Source organism: Oncorhynchus mykiss, chromosome 2 (genome assembly GCF_013265735.2).
Source record: "Oncorhynchus mykiss isolate Arlee chromosome 2, USDA_OmykA_1.1, whole genome shotgun sequence".
NCBI lineage: Eukaryota > Metazoa > Chordata > Actinopteri > Salmoniformes > Salmonidae > Oncorhynchus > Oncorhynchus mykiss.
In genome coordinates, this window is record NC_048566.1 from 74,664,962 (window position 1) to 74,688,691 (window position 23,730).

The 23,730-nt window shown below is 41.9% G+C and overlaps 1 protein-coding gene across 2 annotated transcripts in view; it reads left to right on the forward strand.

Moving 5' to 3' along the window:
• The window catches only part of LOC110496107 (semaphorin-3D), a 72,324-nt gene that overhangs the window by 4,603 nt on the left and 43,991 nt on the right, over nucleotides 1-23,730 (forward strand). For both annotated transcript variants that reach the window (XM_036955511.1, XM_036955512.1), the window contains exons 2-3: nucleotides 10,803-11,059; nucleotides 18,955-19,115. In XM_036955511.1, the coding sequence (XP_036811406.1) occupies nucleotides 10,855-11,059; nucleotides 18,955-19,115 (366 nt within the window). In that variant the 5' untranslated portion in view covers nucleotides 10,803-10,854. The remainder of the gene's footprint in view (nucleotides 1-10,802; nucleotides 11,060-18,954; nucleotides 19,116-23,730) is intronic.

The following is a 23,730-nucleotide window of genomic DNA, read 5'->3' on the forward strand; positions in this document are numbered from 1 at the left end:
TAATACACTCACTCCCTGAACTTCCTCGGCTTTCATGCCTTAGCCAGATTGCCAGGCTCCCCTGCCTCAGCCGGCTCATCGTGCTTTCATGCCTCTTCCACCGGCTCGTTAGGTTCTCATGTCTCAGCCGGTACGCCAGGCTCCCCTGCCTCAACCGATCTGTCAGGTTCCCGCGCCCCAGCTGACACGACAGGTTCCTGTGCCTCAGCTGGTGTGAAAGGTTCTCGCGCATCAGCAGGGGTGGCCGGTCCGCTCCTGATCCCCGGGTTCGTCCCCTTTGAGGCGTACTGCGGCTGGAACTGCGCGTCGGGGAGGGGGTTTTGTCATGTATACTCCCTCTCTGGCCTCTAGGTCATCAGGCTGCTGATTATCCCGCACACCTGTCACCATTGTCTCGCGCACCTGCGCCTCATGATACTCACCTGGACTCCATCACCTCCCTGATTATCTTCCCTGTATCTGTCACTCCCCTTGGTTTTTTCCTCAGGTGTTATTGACTCTGTTTTCATGTCGGTGCTTTGTTTGTGTTTCGTGGTCATTGTTTATTTAATTTATTAAAACACTCACTCCCTGAACTTGCTTCCCGACTCTCAGCACACTCATTACAGTATGTGTGCTATGGTGGAGGATATGTCTAGATGTCATGCTCAATGTTTTTATGTTGTATTTTTTATTTGTTTGTTTGCGAAAAAAATAAATACAACTTTAATGTAAAAAAAATGTTTACATACTGTTTTACCCAACTTCATGTGTATATACAGTATTCTAGTAAAGGCTCATCCTATATAACTACTGCTGTACACACCTTTCCTATTCATATACTGTCCATAATGTCTATACACACCATCATATACATATTTATGTTTTGGACTTTTGCTCGTTCTAATATTTTACATCTTTACATTTTGGGATTTGCGTTTATTGTTTTACTGCACTGTTGGAGCTCGGGAACATACACATTTCACTATACATGCAATTACATCTGCAAAATATGTATAGGTGATCAATAACATTTGCTTTGATGCTGTATGGTTGTTTACTATAACCTTTATGGTTGTGCAATGAAACACATTTCACCCCTTTCTCTATAACCCAGGGAGGTCTCGCTTTGTGTGTGTGTGTGTGTGTGTGTGTGAAACACAACAGTTCACTTATGGTAGTACAGGGAGGTCTCTTCCAGAGTGAGATGAGTTGAGTGAGACGATAGAGAGAAGGGGGACTAATATTAGTGGAAATATTTGAAAACCAATATTATAAGAGGAATTTATGAACAGGAATACGCAGACATCAGTTCAGAGTTCTGTTATTGTAAGTCCATGGAAGCTTTTATGAATGGAGAAACAACAAACTACCACAGTGGCCAACACATTACAGCACCAACACTGACTGAGAAATCCTGCTTCAAGTTGTTATAGGTCTTTCTGAGCTCTGTTTTATTATAGTTCTCTCAACACTGTTTTTTATAGTTCTCTCAACACTGTTTTATTATAGTTCTCTCAACACTGTTTTATTATAGTTCTCTCAACACTGTTTTATTATAGTTCTCTCAACACTGTTTTATTATAGTTCTCTTAACACTGTTTTATTATAGTTCTCTCAAAACTGTTTTATTATAGTTCTCTTAACACTGTTTTATTATAGTTCGCTCAACACTGTTTTATTATAGTTCTCTCAACACTGTTTTATTATAGTTCTCTCCACACTGTTTTATTATAGTTCTCTTAACACTGTTTTATTATAGTTCTCTCAACACTGTTTTATTATAGTTCTCTTAACACTGTTTTATTATAGTTCTCTCAACACTGTTTTATTATAGTTCTCTTAACACTGTTTTATTATAGTTCTCTCAACACTGTTTTATTATAGTTCTCTCAACACTGTTTTATTATAGTTCTCTCTTAACACTGTTTTGTTATAGTTCTCTCTTAACACTGTTTTATTATAGTTCTCTTAACACTGTTTTATTAGAGTTCTCTCAACACTGTTTTATTATAGTTCTCTCTTAACACTGTTTTATTATAGTTCTCTTAACACTGTTTTATTATAGTTCTCTCAACACTGTTTTATTATAGTTCTCTCCACACTGTTTTATTATAGTTCTCTCCACACTATTTTATTATAGTTCTCTCAACACTGTTTTATTATAGTTCTCTCTTAACACTGTTTTATTATAGTGCTTTTAACACTGTTTTATTATAGTTCTCTTAACACTGTTTTATTATAGTTCTTTTAACACTGTTTTATTATAGTTCTCTCTTAACACTGTTTTATTATAGTTCTCTTAACACTGTTTTATTATAGTTCTCTCAACACTGTTTTATTATAGTTCTCTCAACACTGTTTTATTATAGTTCTCTCTTAACACTGTTTTATTATAGTTCTCTCTTAACACTGTTTTATTATAGTTCTCTCTTAACACTGTTTTATTATAGATCTCTCTTAACACTGTTTTATTATAGTTCTCTCAACACTGTTTTATTATAGTTCTCTCAACACTGTTTTATTATAGTTCTCTCTTAACACTGTTTTATTATAGATCTCTCTTAACACTGTTTTTATTATAGTTCTCTTAACACTGTTTTATTTTAGTTCTCTCAACACTGTTGTATTATAGTTCTCTCTCAACACTGTTTTATTATAGTTCTCTCGACACTGTTTTATTATAGTTCTCTCAACACTGTTTTATTATAGTTCTCTCCACACTGTTTTATTATAGTTCTCTCAACACTGTTTTATTATAGTTCTCTCTTAACACTGTTTTATTATAGTGCTTTTAACACTGTTTTATTATAGTTCTCTTAACACTGTTTTATTATAGTTCTGTCAACACTGTTTTATTGTAGTTCTCTCAACACTGTTTTATTATAGTTCTCTTAGCACTGTTTTATTATAGTTCTCTCAACACTGTTTTATTATAGTTCTCTCCACACTGTTTTATTATAGTTCTCTCAACACTGTTTTATTATAGTTCTCTCTTAACACTGTTTTATTATAGTTCTCTTAACATTGTTTTATTATAGTTCTCTTAACACTGTTTTATTATAGTTCTCTTAACACTGTTTTATTATAGTTATCTCTTAACACTGTTTTATTATAGTTCTCTTAACACTGTTTTATTATAGTTCTCTCTTAACACTGTTTTATTATAGTTCTCTCTTAACACTGTTTTATTATAGATCTCTCATAACACTGTTTTATTATAGTTCTCTCAACACTGTTTTATTAGAGTTCTCTCAACACTGTTTTATTATAGTTCTCTCTTAACACTGTTTTATTATAGTTCTCTTAACACTGTTTTATTATAGTTCTCTCAACACTGTTGTATTATAGTTCTCTCTCAACACTGTTTTATTATAGTTCTCTCGACACTGTTTTATTATAGTTCTCTCAACACTGTTTTATTATAGTTCTCTCCACACTGTTTTATTATAGTTCTCTCAACACTGTTTTATTATAGTTCTCTCTTAACACTGTTTTATTATAGTGCTTTTAACACTGTTTTATTATAGTTCTCTTAACACTGTTTTATTATAGTTCTTTTAACATTGTTTTATTATAGTTCTCTCAACACTGTTTTATTATAGTTCTCTCAACACTGTTTTATTATAGTTCTCTCCACACTGTTTTATTATAGTTCTCTCAACACTGTTTTATTATAGTTCTCTCTTAACACTGTTTTATTATAGTTCTCTTAACACTGTTTTATTATAGTTCTCTCTTAACACTGTTTTATTATAGTTCTCTTAACACTGTTTTATTATAGTTCTCTCAACACTGTTTTATTATAGTTCTCTCAACACTGTTTTATTATAGTTCTCTCTTAACACTGTTTTATTATAGTTCTCTTAACACTGTTTTATTATAGTTCTCTCCACACTGTTTTATTATAGTTCTCTCTTAACACTGTTTTATTATAGTTCTGTCAACACTGTTTTATTATAGTTCTCTCTTAACACTGTTTTATTATAGTTCTCTTAACACTGTTTTATTATAGTTCTCTTAACACTGTTTTATTATAGTTCTCTCTTAACACTGTTTTATTATAGTTCTCTTAACACTGTTTTATTATAGTTCTCTCAACACTGTTTTATTATAGTTCTCTCAACACTGTTTTATTATAGTTCTCTCTTAACACTGTTTTATTATAGTTCTCTCAACACTGTTTTATTATAGTTCTCTCCTAACACTGTTTTATTATAGTTCTCTCAACACTGTTTTATTATAGTTCTCTCTTAACACTGTTTTATTATAGTTCTCTTAACACTGTTTTATTATAGTTCTCTCTTAACACTGTTTTATTATAGTTCTCTCCACACTGTTTTATTATAGTTCTGTCAACACTGTTTTATTATAGTTCTCTCAACACTGTTTTATTATAGTTCTCTCAACACTGTTTTATTATAGTTCTCTCTTAACACTGTTTTATTATAGTTCTGTCTTGACACTGTTTTATTATAGTTCTCTCTCAACACTGTTTTATTATAGTTCTCTCTTAACACTGTTTTATTATAGTTCTCTTAAGACTGTTTTATTATAGTTCTCTCCACACTGTTTTATTATTGTTCTCGCTTAACACTGTTTTATTATAGTTCTGTCAACACTGTTTTATTATAGTTCTCTCAACACTGTTTTATTATAGTTCTCTCTTAACACTGTTTTATTATAGTTCTCTCAACACTGTTTTATTATAGTTCTCTCAACACTGTTTTATTATAGTTCTCTCTTAACACTGTTTTATTATAGTTCTCTCTTAACACTGTTTTATTATAGTTCTCCCTTAACACTGTTTTATTATAGTTCTCTCAACACTGTTTTATTATAGTTCTCTCAACACTGCTTTATTATAGTTCTCTCTTAACACTGTTTTATTATAGTTCTCTCAACACTGTTTTATTATAGTTCTCTAAACACTGTTTTATTATAGTTCTCTCAACACTGTTTTATTATAGTTCTCTCTTAACACTGTTTTATTATTAGAGTTAATAGCTAAAAGATATGTGTTGTGTATTGTTTCAACATAACAAAGCGTCAGTCGGGTATTTAGCCTAGTAGACAGACTCACATAGAACCACATGGGGGTTAGCAACATGCTTTCTTAAACTGTAGAAGAAAACATGATTGACTGTTGCCAAGAAAAGCAGTTCAAGTCCTGAGAGCTAAAACCAATTACCTCTGTTATTACGCCAAGTATGTGTCACTGGTCAGGGAATACTGTGTGTGTGTGTGTGTATGTGTGTGTGTGTAATCTAGAGTAATGGGACATCTAATGCACTTTGTCCTTGACAGATGTGATAATGGCTTACTTACTGGCTACAACATTGTTAGATAATGCTTTACCAAGGGTGGTCTATCCTTGTCCCTCTCTCTTTCCATCTCCCTCGCAGGGAGCTAAATGCTTTACTCAGGGTAGTCTTCAGAGGGATGTGCTCCGGGCAAAGAGAGAGAGAGAGAGGGGGGGGGGGGGGGGGGGGGAGAGGGAGAGAGAGAGAGAGAGAGAGAGAGAGAGGAAACAATTTGAGGGAACATTCCTCTGGTACTGTGTATGAGTCTCATCAGAAAGACACAACAAATGGGTTTCCATTACAATGTCTCCCTAATGATTTGACGGGGATTCTGGTACGTCGGTCATGACCAGTCCTTGTTGGGTCATGGCTGGTGCTTTAGAAACAGGATTTTGTATATTTAGTGACATGCTTTTGGGTTGGGTGTGTCACGGTTCAGAACATTTTGGCAAAAACAGTTTGGTAATTCAAAGAGGAATGCCGTATATTTGATGAGACATCATTTTGTAGGGCTGAACACCACACACTGTAACTGAACTTAACACCATCCCGACTCTCCATGGTGTGTGTGTGTGTGTGTGTGTGTGTGTGTGTGTGTGTGTGTGTGTGTGTGTGTGTGAACTATTAGCTTTGGATCTGTCACTATCATAACCATTTCCCATTGCCCCCTTCACCGTGTGCCGCCTACCCTGCCAAATATAATAGTTACTGTTGGTCCGCCAGGAAACACACACACAGACACACAGACACACAGACGAACACACACACACACACACACACACACACACACACACACACACACACACACACACACACACACACACACACACACACACACACACACACACACACACACACACACACACACACCTAATGTAGCCTGCCAGGAAACAGGGATGTTAGCTTAACCTGCATGGCACTGGCTGGGCAACCAATTCTCTCACAACTTCTATCTTTACCTCTCCATCTCTCTCTCTCCCTCTCATGTGCTCTATCTAGATGAATGGTGCCTTCAGTATTAGTGTCTAGTGTAAAATAGAGCCATAGTTGCATATTCCCCAGAGACAGTCAGTAGGTCTGAGGTCAAAGCCTCCATTGACTGACATACCAAACCAAACCCCACCCAACTGCACAAACACGCGCAAATGCACACACACACACACATACACGCACACACACATGCGCGCACACACACACACACACACACACACACACACACACACACACACACACACACATACACACACACACACAGACACACACACACACACACACACTCTCTCTCTCTCTCTATTTCTATCATGGCACATACGTGATCTGACCTGAAGTTTTTCTAATACTTTAATAGGGCTGTACTTCTCTCTGACATTCTAACTCACTCTCTCCAATAGTGTTTAGTAGAGTAAAGCCCACTGCCTCCTTCCTCATATCTATAATCGCTATCAGAGCTGGCTGAGAGGGTTGTTGATCTCATAACACTTCAGCTTCCCTCTCTGTTAACACTGCATTCTTCAACACAGATCTTGCAGAGGCACTGATAGAATGGTTTGTGTGTGTGTTCGTGCCTGCGTGCGTGCGTGTGTGTGTGTAATATGGGTGTTCAAGCTTAAACGTTACTCGCCTGGTCTAGAACTTGTCATCACCCCCTGATGTGAGGGAGGAAGATCCCCACAACGACTATATCTCTTACACATAAACACACACACTCTGATACATTATCTAGGGGCTGAGAAGCTTCATCCAAATAAACATCAGTCTGTTCTATCAATCCCTAATCCTCGTCAGTACAAGTCTTGAAAACCCGACCCTAGGCAACATAGTGTCTACGAACAAATCGCGAGGCAGACATGCCAGAACGTTGTGATTCAAAACCAAAGTTTGCAGGCAAAACCTTGCAAGCTATCCCCTTGCGAAATGCACTCAGAGAGAATTAACCTCCCTGATCTCCATCTTGCTCGCTATTAATTTTGTATTTTATTCAAGCAGATAAATTAATGACGTAGGCAGTGACGTTGTTCTTCTGTCAAAGGAATCCATAATTGAAACCAGACCCTAGTCACTGTGTTGCCCAGGGCCAGATTTCCGAGACTACTTCAGTACAGGGCTATAGAGAGATGGGTGTGTGTTGTGGATGGATTCATGCCCAGCCAGGTCACCTGTGAAACAAGTCAGTATTCAACGTCCATCCATGTCTGAGGTTGTCAGGAGATGACTGGCCAATAGGGGCATCAGTGAGCGCTTTTACCTTCGAGTAGGTTTCGGTTTTGCTAGGGCGTTGTGGATGGTGATGGCAGATGGGTGTAAGCATCTGCCTCTGGTGCCAAAGGTCTCATGTGAGCGGAGTTGAGCTGTTGTGAATCCTGCTCCTCCCCTTGTCACTCCATGTCCTTTCCAACCGCTCCGCGCTCACAGGAAGAAACACGGCCTCTCCAAATTTGCTCCAATATTTAAAATCACAATTTAACCAAGACCTATCTATTTCTGTGATTACCTGGACCTACCATTTGGTTTGAAATATTGAAACCAAGCCATATGGATCTGATTTAATGTATTTGAATAAACATGAAAAGGTGAATGTAACAAGCGCACATAATTTCAAATAGGCTAGCATATAAACATTCTAAATAGGTCAGGAGCCAGACAGGGCTTTCAATTATTTCAAGGCTATAGCCTACAAAGAAATACATTGTGAAGCAAATGTTTAAGAGATCAGAGATTGTTATTTAATAAATATTTTGCTACAATGACACACTTAGTTATCTACCCACCTCGTTCCTTTCTTTTAGCAAGTGCACGCAGTAAGTACACCATCATGCTTTCGGTATACATGTGTTTTCAGATTCCACAATGATTCTTTAGTTGTGGACACTACATCACCACACTCCCTCTACTGGAGCGAAATTGGAGCGGGTGAAAAGGCCAACGCTCCTGACTTTGGGAATCTGGCTCCATGCTCCAATCAAATCGGGCACACTCCGCACCTCGCTCCGGTCCAGCTCCACTCCGCTCGCATACTCTGGTTCCAATCCAGCGATAGAAAGTTGTTTCTACCCCAAACCTTAACCCTTACCTTAACCATTTGCAGTTAATGCCTAACCTTAAGACTTCTGAGTTAATGCCTAAACCTAACCCTAACCTTAAGACTTCTGAGTTAATGCCTAAACTTAACCCTAACCTTAAGACTTCTGAGTTAATGCCTAAACTTAACCCTAACCTTAAGACTTCTGAGTTAATGCCTAAACTTAACCCTAACCTTAAGACTTCTGAGTTAATGCCTAAACTTAACCCTAACCTTAAGACTTCTGAGTTAATGCCTAAACTTAACCCTAACCTTAAGACATCTGAGTTAATGCCTAAACTTAACCCTAACCTTAAAAGTTTGGAGGTAATGCCTAAACTTAAGCCTAACCTTAAAAGTTTGGAGGTAATGCCTAAACTTAACCCTAACCTTAAAAGTTTGGAGGTAATGCCTAAACTTAACCCTAACCTTAAAAGTTTGGAGGTAATGCCTAAACTTAACCCTAACCTTAAAAGTTTGGAGGTAATGCCTAAACTTAACCATAAACACTTTCAAATTTGACGTTTGGAACTACTTTGAAATGTGACGTTTGAGAAACATGAACGTCTAATTCTGACTTGAGACTGTGAGAGCTAGTTGTACTGCCTCAGCTCCGATTCATGTTTGTCTAAACAGGGATGATATGGTGTATCTGCCAATTTGGGGATACATTCCACATAACTCTCTCTCTCTCTTTTCTTTTCTGTTGTAGAATGTTTATGTAGAATGAATCACATTCATTCATTTAGTCTGACATTATTTATGTTCAACCTAGACAGGTTGATATATGTTATCTGTGTGGGGGGGCAGAGAGAGAGTGAGAGAGGGAGGAGAGAGAGGGAGTTAGTGACAGAGAGACGGTGAGAGAGGGGAGGATCTGCATTCTGAAACCTTCATTTGTGATTGGTTAGTTAATCCTTAACAAGATGGAATATGTGGGATGTGTTGGGATGTATCACTGCAAGGAAATACCGAACGTTATGAGAGTTCCGGACACTGCAGTGTTATTAGTTACTCAGCCCTACAGGCCTCTCCCCTTGTGTCACCATTAGTCTCACCCCTAGTGTCACCTCTGAACCTCTACTGACTAAACAATAACCAATAAGTCAATGTCCTCTCACCGTAGGCTGCCCCTAAACACTTTGCTGCACTCTCTATCCATCCGTCCTGTCTAACGGCAGTACTATTGGTATAAACTTGGTCTTAACAGCTCTCTGATGTGGCGTTAAGAGACAGATATGACTTAGAACATTTATAACAGAAGATAAAGGACTTGTTGAGACTGGGTTATCAGCCTAATACAGAACCTGTCACGACTTCTACCGAAGTCCATGCCTCTCCTTGTTCGGACGGTGCTCGGCGGTCGACGTTGCCGGTCTTCTAGTCATCACTGATCCATTTTTCCTTTTCCATTTGTCTTGTCTTGTTTTCCCACACACCTGGTTCTCATTTCCCTCATTATGTGTTGTGTATTTAACCCTCTGTTTCCCCCATGTCTTTGTGTGGTATTGTTTATTCTGTTTATTGTTATGTGCATGTTAGTCTGTTGCCCTGGGTTATGTTAACCCGAATTGTTATTTCGTGTTTATTTTGCCGTGTGCTTTTGGTTCGCCAAAATAAAAGGCTCCGTTGGCTACCCAATATCTGCTCTCCTGCACCTGACTCTCTAACAGGCATTTGCTCATACCTGACAGAACCATGAGCTAGAATCATTTTGGCATTTAGGTACAGATACCATACCTTCATTTGATCATCATGTTGTTGCAGGAATTTTAATGAAAACTTGTAGTGTATTTGAAGTTTTAAAAGGCTTCTAAATGTTGTAATTTTCAAAAAGAATTTTTAGACATTTATCAATCCCTCCAAAAAAGGTTGATTAATTATAATCCACATAATAATTCACATTTCCTGTTGCTGCAGTGTAATTGTCCTGCTGTTGCAAACTGGCTCAAATTTAGGCTCTACATCTCTACATAATGAAAAGAGTTTAGCATGAGAAAGAAAGAAACAGATAGAGAAGGAGAGCGGGAGAGAAGCGAGGAGAGAGAGACTTTAGAAAGAAGGATGGATGTGTGAAAGACGACGGCTGTTGTTGCTGGCCTGACCTTTTGTTTTGGTTAAACAGATTTAGATGGACACAAAAGGAGAGGCAGGGACAGGCAACAGCTGATGTTGGCCTGGTACAGAGAACAGCATGCCTATAGGGTACCATGTAGAAACAGCTGAATACTCTCACACACACACACACACACACACACACACACACACACACACACACACACACACACACACACACACACACACACACACACACACACACACACACACACACACACACACACACACACAGGGATAGACAGGAATAGAGAGAGGAAGTGAGAGGTAGAAAGAGAGGAAGAGAGAGAAGAGAGAGACCTCCCTTAACTCTTTAACTCCTGACATTGCTTTCCTCCTCCTTTCAGGACGGTTGAGGAACAGTAGCAGAAGAGAGAAGAAAACCTCCACTCTCTCATCATGAAGACTGGAGGAGCAAATCCTGATCCTTGGGAGAGGAGCCAGGGTGAGAGGCTGTCCGGGAGCTCTGCTGGAAGTCAGGGGAGGATTAGGCTGTCTCTAGCCCACCCAGGGCTGCTGCTTCTGGGGATAGTACTGCTGGTCGTCCTGCCCTCTGGAGAAAGTGTCAAACAGAATGTACCCAGAGTCAAACTCAGCTACAAAGGTAAGAGACTAGGATATATGGTACAATAATGACATGCTAATGCACTGATGGCTGAGTGATGGCTATTATTTAGGACAAATTAAAGAATCATGTTTAATATGTGACTTAACCAAATTAATTTGATTCTGCTAGTTTTAATAGATGCTTGAGCTGGGAGGATGAACTAGCTATGACCCACAAGTAGGCCCTCAACCAACATTTTGGGTACCAGCGGTCTAACTTTAGGTTGGCATGGGTTGTAGGTAGCACCAACAAATTACCGCCACATCTACAAAGAGAGAAGAGAATATGATATCTACAACCGAGGTAGAACATAATACTATATATGCAGCAGTGCAACACACACAACAGCTATTTCTCTATCATCGTGCCAGCTACTTCAACTACTCCTCTATGTTAACACCAGCTACCTGCAATATTTTTCATCCTCCGCTGCGTTGAATTACCCATAAATGAGCCGTTCTCTGGCCCACTGTCCAGATGATTGTTCTGACTTCTAGCTCTCTCTTCTTCCCTCTCGTTTTGCTTGTTTTACTTTTGTCTTTCTTCGCTTTTCTTTTAGTCTCCTGTGAGTTCGACCATAGGGATCACAACTGTTATCAGAACACACATACAACACATAAAAGCTCCCTTGGTCACTGTGTTAGTAGATATGAGGTGTGAAAGATCACTTGAAAACAGAGAGAGTGATGTCGGGGGTCCGTACTGTTGTGTTTATCATCCTATACAACTACAATAACTCTTTTTAGCCTCCACAGTGCTGACCATTTTAGTCTCTACAGTAAGGTAAATGTAATTTCCACCCTGTTAACATGTTCAATCTCTGAAGCATTTATAGTGAAAGATGATGAATATACAAACATTTAATTTGTTTTAAATACACATGTACTTTATAGAGTTCTATATTTATAAAGAATTAGTATGCGTATATCATGAAGATCTTCATTGAATTATGCAGCTCAGCTGGGCCTGGGTCTGGGGTAGCTGTGGTCCTCTGTGTGTGTCAGTGTGTTTAGTGTTGGGTAAACTATAGACTTTGTTTGTTTTGAGCCCCAAAAGGGAAGCTATGGCTCCTTAAAAAAACATTTTACCTCCAAAGCAAAAATAACGTTTGAACCCTACAGTAACGCATTCTCCCAAACCACTCATACAACCTCATTAAAGCTTTACTCTAACGCCCTAATGTCTGTGCAACCCCACTGCAACCCCTACTTCAACCCCACTGCAACCCCTATTTCAACCCCACTGCAACCCCTATTTCAACCCCACTGCAACCCCACTGCAACCCCTACTGCAACCCCACTGCAACCCCTACTTCAACCCCACTGCAACCCCACTGCAACCCCACTGCAACCCCTACTTCAACCCCACTGCAACCCCTACTTCAGCCCCACTGCAACCCCACTGCAACCCCACTGCAACCCCTATTTCAACCCCACAGCAACCCCTACTGCAACCCCTACTTCAACCCCACTGCAACCCCTACTTCAACCCCACTGCAACCCCTACTGCAACCCCACTGCAACCCCTACTTCAACCCCACTGCAACCCCACTGCAACCCCACTGCAACCCCTACTTCAACCCCACTGCAACCCCACTGCTACCTCTACTTCAACCCCACTGCAACCCCACTGCAACCCCTATTTCAACCCCAATGCAACCCCTATTCCAACCCCACTGCAACCCCACTGCAACCCCTACTGCAACCCCACTGCAACCCCTACTTCAACCCCACTGCAACCCCACTGCAACCCCACTGTAACCCCTACTTCAACCCCACTGCAACCCCTATTTCAACCCCACTGCAACCCCACTGCAACCCCTACTGCAACCCCACTGCAACCCCTATTTCAACCCCACTGCAATCCCTACTGCAAACCCTATTTCAACCCCACTGCAACCCCTACTGCAACCCCACTGAAACCCCTATTTCAACCCCACTGCAACCCCTATTTCAACCCCACTGCAACCCCACTGCAACCCCTACTGCAACCCCACTGCAACCCCTACTTCAACCCCACTGCAACCCCTATTTCAACCTCACTGCAACCCCACTGCAACCCCTATTTCAACCCCACTGCAACTCCACTGCAACCCCTAATTCAACCCCACTGCAACCCCTACTTCAACCCCACTGCAACCCCTATTTCAACTTCACTGCAACCCCACTGCAACCCCTATTTCAACCTCACTGCAACCCCACTGCAACCCCTATTTCAACCCCACTGCAACTCCACTGCAACCCCTAATTCAACCCCACTGCAACCCCTACTTCAACCCCACTGCAACCCCTTTTTCAACCCCACTGCAACCCATATTTCAACCCCTATTTCAACCCCACTGCAACCCCTATTTCAACCCCACTGCAACTCCACTGCAACCCCTATTTCAACCCCACTGCAACTCCACTGCAACCCCTACTTCAACCCCACTGCAACCCCTATTTCAACCCCACTGCAGCCCCTACTTCAACCCCTACTTCAACCCCACTGCAACCCCTTTTTCAACTCCACTGCAACCCCACTGCAACCCCTATTTCAACCCCACTGCAACTCCACTGCAACCCCACTGCAACCACTACTTCAACCCCACTGCAACCCCTACTTCAACCCCACGTCAATCCCACTGCAACCCCTACTTCAACCCCACTCTAACTCCACTGCAACACCTACTTCAACCCCACTGCAACCCCTATTTCAACCCCACTGCAACCCCTACTTCAACCCCACTGCAACCCCTATTTCAACCCCACGTCAACCCCACTGCAACCCGACTGCAACCCCTACTTCAACCCCACTCTAACTCAACTGCAACACCTACTTCGACACCTACTTCAACCCCACTGCAACTCCACTGCAACCCCTACTTCAACCCCACTGCAACCCCTACTTCAACCCCACTCTAACTCCACTGCAACCCCTACTTCAACCCCACTGCAACTCCACTACAACCCCTACTTCAACCCCTACTTCAACCCCACTGCAACTCCACTGCAACCCCTATTTCAGCCCCTACTTCAACCCCACTGCAACTCCACTGCAACCCCTACTTCAGCCCCTACTTCAACCCCACTGCAACTCCACTGCAACCCCTACTTCAACCCCTAATTCAACTCCACTGCAACCCCTACTTCAACCCTTACCACCAAACCCTGACCTAACTCATAACCCCTAAACCCCCAACACAAATTCATCACTTACTAATTCACATTCACTACTCTAACCCCTATACAAACCCCCTCACCCCAATTCCAACTCTCACCCCATAACCCTAACCTCCTGCCCAGGCCGAGTCTCTTACAAACCCAGCATGGCTGAAAATATATGCTCCTTTACACGTTGATAGTTTACAACATAAATACATTGTAGTACATAAATTGAGTAGGAATAATAACTGCCTTAAACACTATTTATTTAGCAAATTGGCCTGTAGAAATATGAATGCTCAGCTCTGCAGCTTGCGTTGTTTCATGCCAGTTGAAAACATGAGACATATTTTTATTTAACTAGGCAAGTCAGTTAAGAACAAATTCTTATTTACAATGACGTCCTAGGAACAGTGGGATAACTGCCTTGTTCAGGCACAGAACAACAGATTTTTACCTTGTCAGCTCGGGGAATTCGATCTAGCAACCTTTCGGTTACTGGCCCAACACTCTAACCACTAGGCTACCTGCCACCCCATATAATTCAGCAAAACTAATATATTACAGTCATTTGTTTATTGGACCAAAGTGCTCACGTTAAATCCATTTATGATTATCATGAAGCATCACTTGTGTGTCCCAATCTTCATATTACTTTTGCTTTGGTCTTCCAACAACATGTGGGAGGAAACAGCACAATAGCTGCTCTTACTGCTGTGTGAATAGAATATATTCAGTAGCCTGTATCACTGTTATAGCCCCTGTCTGCCCTAATAATCAGATGTGCTCATAAATGTGCTGATACTCACGGAATGGTTTAGAGATCTCAAGTTATGACCCTTCGTGCATTTCATCAAATGCTAAATAATGCGCGACTGGTTATTTTCCTATGTTTGGTCCAGACTGTGTTCTCACCAGCAGCGAACCGCACCATGGTGTGAATTTAATCGGACCGAGACCACCGTTTTTGAGCGGACCACGGTGCGTTGTTTAGTGTGCTCCCGAGTGAGGATAAAATGTTCATACCAGTCCAAACGAACAGAACTAATGGGGTAAATGCACCAGAGTTCGGAAAACCGCACCTGAAAGCCCTCTGAGAGTGTATTAACCTCTCTGGCCCCAGGTTTTGGGGTGTCAGTACAGCTCCATGTTAGGTTGCCTCTGTCAAGAGGAGTGAAGGATGAAGTCCATCAAAGCAAAATCATTCCTGATTGAACTCACACTTCAAAAACAACATCACCCCCTCTCTGAAAACACAGTTGGTAAAGTCAAATTCCATCAAATATCCGATTGAATGCACTCCTCCAAAACATCGTCATCCCTTTATGATCACACGCTTCAAACACACACCTCATCCCTGGCTTAATGAACTGGATTTCAGAAAGCTGATTCTCAGTGAACTTTCCTCTCAATAACCATCAACCAATGTTTCACCTCTACTCTAACAGAGGTGAAAGAGTTGAGGATTTTCCAAGAGGGAGAACAATCATTCAAGGTCCTCTCTCTCAGTGTCTGTGCGGATCCATCATAAAAAATATACTGTATGTCTACAGTACTGCTCTCGTCCAATGACACACAGCAATATGATCCTAACATAATCTTAATATTATCACAGCAGACTTTGTTATTGTTTTTGTGTGTATTTCCAAAAACCTGACGAGCTGTGACGACAGGTTGAGTGTAAATGTGCTACTGTCATACTAGTGGCTCCTTGCCAATGTACAAGAGGGACAGTTTGGCTATAATGTAACATTATAATAGGATAATATATTAGGACAGTTTAGTTTATGAAATAATATGAGCATATATTCTACAGAGTTAAACTGACTGGCCCTCTCTATTAACTCATGGCAATCAGTTGTTCCATAACCCACATTCTGACCCCGATCAGGACAAGCACTTTTATTTATAGCTAGGAATTCTATGTAACTGTAAAGCCACGTTCTCCATCTCTCTTCACTAGAGGAACACTCCCATGTCTGGAAATGTCTGAGCCACGCTTTAGCTAATTCCTTTCTCTTGCATAGTTTGATGGGTCGATGGCTCTCTGATATCTTCACAGTGTTCCTATACAGTATAGCGGGAGTGTTAACCCTTACGCTGGTGATGACCTTCCTATCTGTCACAAGTGTATAGAGGATGAGACAGTCGCAGGTTTAGAACTACTGAATTTATTAAAGCACAATATATATATAAGCCGGACGAAACCCAAAGTGCAACATAATAAAGTACTCAGGAAAACAAGCAACATTTACAATTACCGAAAAAGACAAATGACAGAGGGAGTATATATACAGTGTTAGAGTGGGGATTGGAACCAGGTGTGTGTAATGATGACTAGACAAGTCTGGCGTTGAGTCGGCAGCAGCTAGAAGGCCGGCGTCGCTGATCGCCTGAGCTGGATAGGAGTCGGAGCCAAAGCGAAGGCTGGTGTGACACTGTCTAAAAATAATGTTTAACATGGCATTGATTTAGTTTTACTGAAGATCTCAAGGTTTTAACGCCATGATCTAATTAACTTCAGATTCTCTACAGACTATCTACAGAATGTAAGTAAGATTTAAACGAACTTTCTGCTAACCTTAACCCTGATCCTTAACCCTTATCCTAACCCTTATCCTAACCCTAGCCTTAACCCTTAGTTAACCCTTATTCTAAACCTAACCCTAACCTTAGCAAGCAGTTGCTTATCAACATATAGTTTGTTGATAGTATGACCATCTGTAGACATCTCCAAATAAAGTGTGACCAAACTATAATGTATTTCCCTTCAGGATATCAATATGTCTATCATAAGCAGACACATCTTTGTTTCTGTCACTGTTGATTCCCATCCTCAGAAAACTGGATAGGAAGGAAATGAAGAGTTTTAGTCACCATAGTTACCACACCCTGGGCTGTGGCACTGTAGCTGTCACACGCACACACACACACCAGTCCATCAGTGGGGTTATCTTAAGGCCTGATGCTAGCCGCTGGCCAGCGTGATATGCTATCTAACTCAAATAAACTAGTAATCAGGGGCTGCTGAATGCACCCCTCCCCTGAATCAGGGGGGGATGACTAGAGCCCAGAGTTCTAAGCTAAGTGCTAACAGCGATGCTAAGCAGGGTCTATCCCTGGGTTCCCATTGCTGTGTGTTTACAGTGCAGATCACAGAGTTAACCAAGGGCTAGCACGGACGACCTCTCGGGTAGGTTTAGTGTGGAGAGGGCAAAAGGGCTCTGCATGCATGTATGTGTGTGTGTGTGTGTGTGTGATAAATAGAGAGATAGATGATAAAAGATAAATGATTGTGCGAGTGTGTAGGAGGAGGTATTAGGGGTTGAGGGAGGGGTATAAAACTTTAAATACTGGTTGTGAGTAACCACCCCCCCCCCCCCCCCCCCCACACACACACACACAGACGGAGATCTCTGGAGTCACCAGCCTTCATTCACCCAGCATAGAAACAAAGTCAACATCACCTCAATGTGGGGGAGTCAGGGGTGAGGTAGGGTGTGTGTGTGTGTGTGTGTGTGTGTGTGTGTGTGTGTGTGTGTGTGTGTGTGTGTGTGTGTGTGTGTGTGTGTGTGTGTGTGCGCGAGCGTGTGTGCGCGAGTCTGGGTCAGGTAAGAGAAGTAAAATACCATGTTACCTACAGTGGATTTGGTAGAAAAGTGCTCTCCTCCCAAACATTTAGTCAATGTATGTGCTGCATAAAATAACATTTGCAACAGCATTTGACCTATGGAGTGATTAGAATAGGTTAGACAGGTGAATGGACATGAAAACATGCATAAATACCTCTCACTGGTCTGTCGGTGACAATCAGCCCTCATTTTATTTATTTGATTGTTTTTCACTCTAGAAAAGTATTAATGGATGAGCAAGAGATATTCAAGGTTGACTTAGGGGTGGAGGGCAGGCGCTAAGGTGTATGGATTACGTCACGTGCACACAGGTTATTACCGCACTGTACATTTTTCGTAGTCTTCACAATCCATGGGCCGCATCACAACAAAATGAATCAGGCTACACGTTAGCAACTTCTTCGGTGGTTTACTACTGGTACCACACGGCAAAGCAACACACAAGTAAAAACAATCCAACGCATGCGGACACTGCTACACCAGCAACACACCATGCATTAGAAGGATTTTCAGTCTCTCCATCCAGTTGAGGTGTTGAACCGTGAGACAAGAGATTAGAACAGTTCATGCCAATACACACATTCCCTTGCGCTACCAGATTCAGTAAACCATGTGTATTCTATGAATTCTAGACGTACCAAACCAAACTTTTTCCATGCATCAGAATGTGTGTATCTAAGTCTGCTGTGTATCTTTCTCTCTCGCTCTCTCTCACTCTCGCTCTCTCTCTCACTTTCACTCTCGATCTCTCTCTCCCTCTCTCTCTCTCGCTCTCAATTCAAGGGATGTCATTGACATGAGAAACATATGTTTACATTGCCAAAGCAAGTGAAATGGATAAATAAAAGTGAAATAAACAATAAATATTACACTCACACAAGTTCCAAAAGAATAAAGACGTTTCAAATCTCTCTCTCTCTCTCTCTCTCTCTCTCTCTCTCTATCTCTCTATCTCTCTCTCTCTCTCTCTCTCTCTCTCTCTCTCTCTCTCTCTCTCTCTCTCTCTCTCTCTCTCTCTCTCTCTCTCTCTCTCTCTCTCTCTCTCTCTCTCTCTCTCTCTCTCTCTCTCTCTCTCTCTCTCTCTCTCTCTCTCTCTCTCTCTCTCTCTCTCTCTCAGTGCTGATCCAGGGTGGCAGTGTATCAGTGTTCCTGAGTCCTACTGACGGTCTCCATTCCCACTCTGTGTTGTTGGATGAGGAGAGAGGCAGGCTGCTGCTGGGAGCCAAAGACTCAGTCTACCTACTGGACCCGGACAACCTCAGCAGAGCCCCCAGGAAGGTCTGCTTAATAAGCTACACCAGCAACCATTGACTTTATTATGTAGGGAGTTTGGGGGAGCTATCTTTATCCAAATAGCTTAATACAGTACTTGGAATTGTTTGGGGAAGGACAATCGAGAGCTTGGGAATATAAGGTTCTATGTGAAAAAAGATGATTCTGAGAAAATTGGCTTTAAAGTTCCAAACCCTCGTTAGTTTGAATCGTGTCAGCTATTTTTATCTTGCATTCTTTTGAACTTAACAACATTGAGTTTGGGTATTCCTAGTACTATATAGGTAGAGAACAATAAACAGAACAGGGCTGTGTCAATAACTCAATATTGACAAAAATTCAGATAGAAATGTATAGTCCCAAGCTCTCGCAACATGAAAAGAACATATCTAAGCCAGCACAGTACAATTTGGATCACCACGGTAATGTGAAAAAGGTATGAGCTGCACATATAGGAAACAGCCTTAGAATCTCTCCCCAGCAGAAAAGCCCTGGGCAGAACTCAAGTGTTAACAGCTGACTAGCTATTACCTCCTGCAGACACAAACTGCCACATCTCAGACCTGCCACACCTCAGACACTCATGGAATTACCCAACAATTACCCACTTTCCGATAAGCTCACATCCAAATGTTCCATGGAATCATTACTAGATACTAGATTTAGTTTCCCATCATTATATCTCTCATTTAAACAGTCATTTAAACAACTATCAAATCAAAGTTTATTTGTCACGTGCGCCGAATACAACAGGTAGACCTTACAGTGAAATGCTTACTTACAGGCTCTAACCAATAGTGCGAAAGAAAAATATGTGTGTGTGTGTGCGTGTGTGTGTGTGTGTGTGTGTAGGTAAGTAAAGAAATAAAACAAGAGTAAAAAGACATTTGAAAATAACAGTAGCAAGGCTATATATCTGTTAGACACCGGTTAGTCAGGCTGATTGAGGTAGTATGTACATGTAGATGTGGTTAAAGTGACTATGCATATATGATGAACAGAGAGTAGCAGTAGCATAAAAGAGGGGTTGGCGGGTGGTGGGCGGGACACAATGCAGATTGCCCGATTAGCCATTTGGTTACCTGTTCAGGAGTCTTATGGCTTGGGGGAAAAACTGTTGAGAAGCCTTTTTGTCCTAGACTTGGCATTTGAAGCTCTCAACCTGCTCCACTACAGCCCCGTCGATGAGAATGTTGACGTGCACGGTGCTCCTTTTCCTGTAGTCCACAATCATCTCCTTAGTCTTGGTTACGTTGAGGGATAGGTTGTTATTCTGGCACCACCCGGCCAGGTCTCTGACCTCCTCCCTATAGGCTGTCTCGTCGTTGTCAGTGATCAGGCCTACCACTGTTGTGTCGTCAGCAAACTTAATGATGGTGTTGGAGTCGTGCTTGGCCATGCAGTCGTGGGTGATCAGGGAGTACAGGAGGGAACTGAGCACGCACCCCTGGGGAGCTCCAGTGTTGAGGATAAGCGTGACAGATGTGTTGCTACCTACCCTCACCACCTGGGGGCTGCCTGTCAGGAAGTCCAGGATCCAGTTGCAGAGGGAGGTGTTTAGTCCCAGGTTCGTTAGCTTAGTGATGAGCTTTGAGGGTACTATGGTGTTGAACGCTGGGCTGTAGTCAATGAATAGCTTTCTCACATAGGTGTTCCTTTTGTCCAGGTGGGAAAGGGTAGTGTGGAGTGCAATAGAGATAGCATCGTCTGTGGATCTGTTTGGGCGGTATGCAAATTGGAGTGGGTCTAGGGTTTCTGGGATAATGGTGTTGATGTGAGCCATGACCAGCCTTTCAAAGCACTTCATGGCTACGGACGTGAGTGCTACGGGTCTGTAGTCATTTAGGCAGGTTGTCTTTGTGTTCTTGGGCACAGGGACTATGGCGGTCTGCTTGAAGCATGTCGGTAATACAGACTCAATCAGGGACATGTTGAAAATGTCAGTGAAGACACCTGACAGTTGGTCAGCACATGCCCGGAGCACACGTCCTGGTAATCCATCTGGCCCCGCAGCCTTGTGAATGTTGACCTGTTTAAATGTCTTACTCACGTCGGCTACGGAGAACGTGATCACACAGTCGTCCAGAACAGCTGATGCTCTCATGCATGCCTCAGTGTTGCTTGCCTCGAAGCGAGCATAGAAGTGATTTAGCTCGTCTGGTAGACTCGTGTCACTGGGCAGCTCTCGGCTGTGCTTCCCTTTGTGGTCTGTAATAGTTTGCAAGCCCTGCCACAACCGGCGAGCATCGGAGCCGGTGTAGTATGATTCAATCTTAGCCCTGTATTGACGCTTTGCCTGTTTGATGGTTCGTCGCAGGGCATAGCGGGATTTCTTGTAAGCTTCCGGGTTAGAGTCCCGCACCTTGAAAGCGGCAGCTCTACCCTTTATCTCTGTGCGAATGTTGCCCGTAATCCATGGCTTCTGGTTGGGGTATGTACGTACAGTCACTGTGGGGACGACGTCCTCAATGCACTTATTGATAAAGCCAGTGACTGATGTGGTGTATTCCTCAATGTCATCGGAAGAATTGCGGAACATGTTCCATTCTGTGATAGCAAAACAGTCCTGTAGTTTAGCATCTGCTTCATCTGACCACTTTTTTATAGACTGAGTCACTGGTGCTAATGTTAATGTTTGCTTGTAAGCAGGAATCAGGAGGATAGAGTTGTGGTCGGATTTACCAAATGGAGGGCGAGGGAGAGCTTTGTTCGCTTCTCTGTGTGTGGAGTGTGTGGAATTTTTTTCCCTCTGGTTGCACTATGAACATGTTGATAGAGATTTGGTAGAACTGATTTAAGTTTCCCTGCATTAAAGTCTCCGGCCACTAGGGTGAGTGGTTTCCTGTTTGCTCATTTCCTTATACAGCTGACTGAGTGTGGTCTTAGTGCCAGCATCAGTCTGTGGTGGTAAATAAACAGCCACGAAAAGTATAGCTGAGAACTCTCTATGCAAGTAGTGTGGCCTGCAATTTATCACAATATACTCTACTTCAGGCGAGAAAAATCTAGAGACTTCCTTAGATTTCGTGCACCAGCTGTTGTTTACAAATATTCACAGATCGCCCCCCCCTCGTCTTACTGTGCTGTTCTATACTGCCGGTGCAACGTGTATCCCGCTAGCTGAATATCTATGTCGTCATTCAGCTACGATTCCGTGAAACATACAATACTAGTTTTTGATGTCCCGTTGGTAGGATATTTATGATCGTACCTTGTCTAGTTTATTGTCCAATGATTGCAATATTGAGCAATATTGAAGGTAACGGCAGCTTTCCTTGTTGCCGTCTGCGGATCCAGACGAGGCATCCGGCTCTTCTTCCTCTGCGTCGCTTCCTTTTGCAAATAATTGTGATGTCTGCCCTGTGGGGTGTTTGGAGAATATCATGTGAGTCCTGCTTGTTGTTCATGTTCATGTTGTTGAAAAAATCTTCATCTAATCCGAGGTGAGTGATCGCTGTCCTGATATCTAGAAGCTCTTTTCTGCCGTAAGATACGGTTGCAGAAACATTATGTACAAAATAATTGACAAATATCGCGAAAAAACCCACATAATAGCACAATTGGTTAGGAGACCGTAAAACGGCGGCCATCTCCTCCGGCGCCAACCTGACTGTGCTTGTGCTGCATATTTTCCACCTGACTACCGACACAGCTATACGGAGTGGATCTGGGAGGAATGCAACCTAATCAGTGATGTATTGTAGTCACACACACACACACACACACACAGCTGCAGTTGGTAGACCCATATATCAGAGGTTGTAGAAGTGAGTGTGTGTTTATGCAGCTGTGGTTGAACCCTGCGCCAGACATTTGAGTTGATTTGATCTTAATCTCGTTGATGTAAGTCAGAGTGCTGCTCTCTAAATGTTGCCTTTCTGGTTATTGATACTGATGCTGACTAGATAGTTAGACTAGAGTCTTCTGTGTGTAGAGCGGTGTGGATATATCCATGCATAAGATAAATAGACAGAAATTAGACACACTCAGACAGACAAATGGAGTGCACATTCATAGGTGTGTCTAATTATCTTGAGTCTGTAACACATTATCTTACTGTCCTATTTCAGCTGGTAAAAATATGATATTTACAACTATGGCTACATTGACATTTTACCATGGGTACAATGGAACTCAACATAATCCTACTTACCTGATGCAAAATGGTACCTGTTGAGAAAATGGTACTTATTTCAATGAATCCCAAACAAAACAAGTAATCACACGATATGCCAAGTTCTAAGTCAATTCCAGGTACATTTCAGATTGTGAGATCAGGCTTGACCCAATCCTCCTGTTGTGAAACCAATGTGTTATAGAATTTATGTTTATGGGTTTCTCAAATCCAGCTCATGCCAAAATCCTCTCACGTGCCCAGACCTGTACTGTACTATGCTGTTCTGTAAAGTAGTTTGTACTCAGTATGTCAAATCCTAAGACATAAGACTTGTTGTATGAATTCCATGCTGCTGGGCAATAGTATGGAATCTTAATACACTGATGTGTGTGTATGGGTGTGTATGCGTGTGTATGGGTGTGTATGGGTGTGTATGCATGTGTATGCGTGTGTATGGGTGTGTATGGGTGTGTATGGGTGTGTATGAGTGTGAATGGGTGTGTG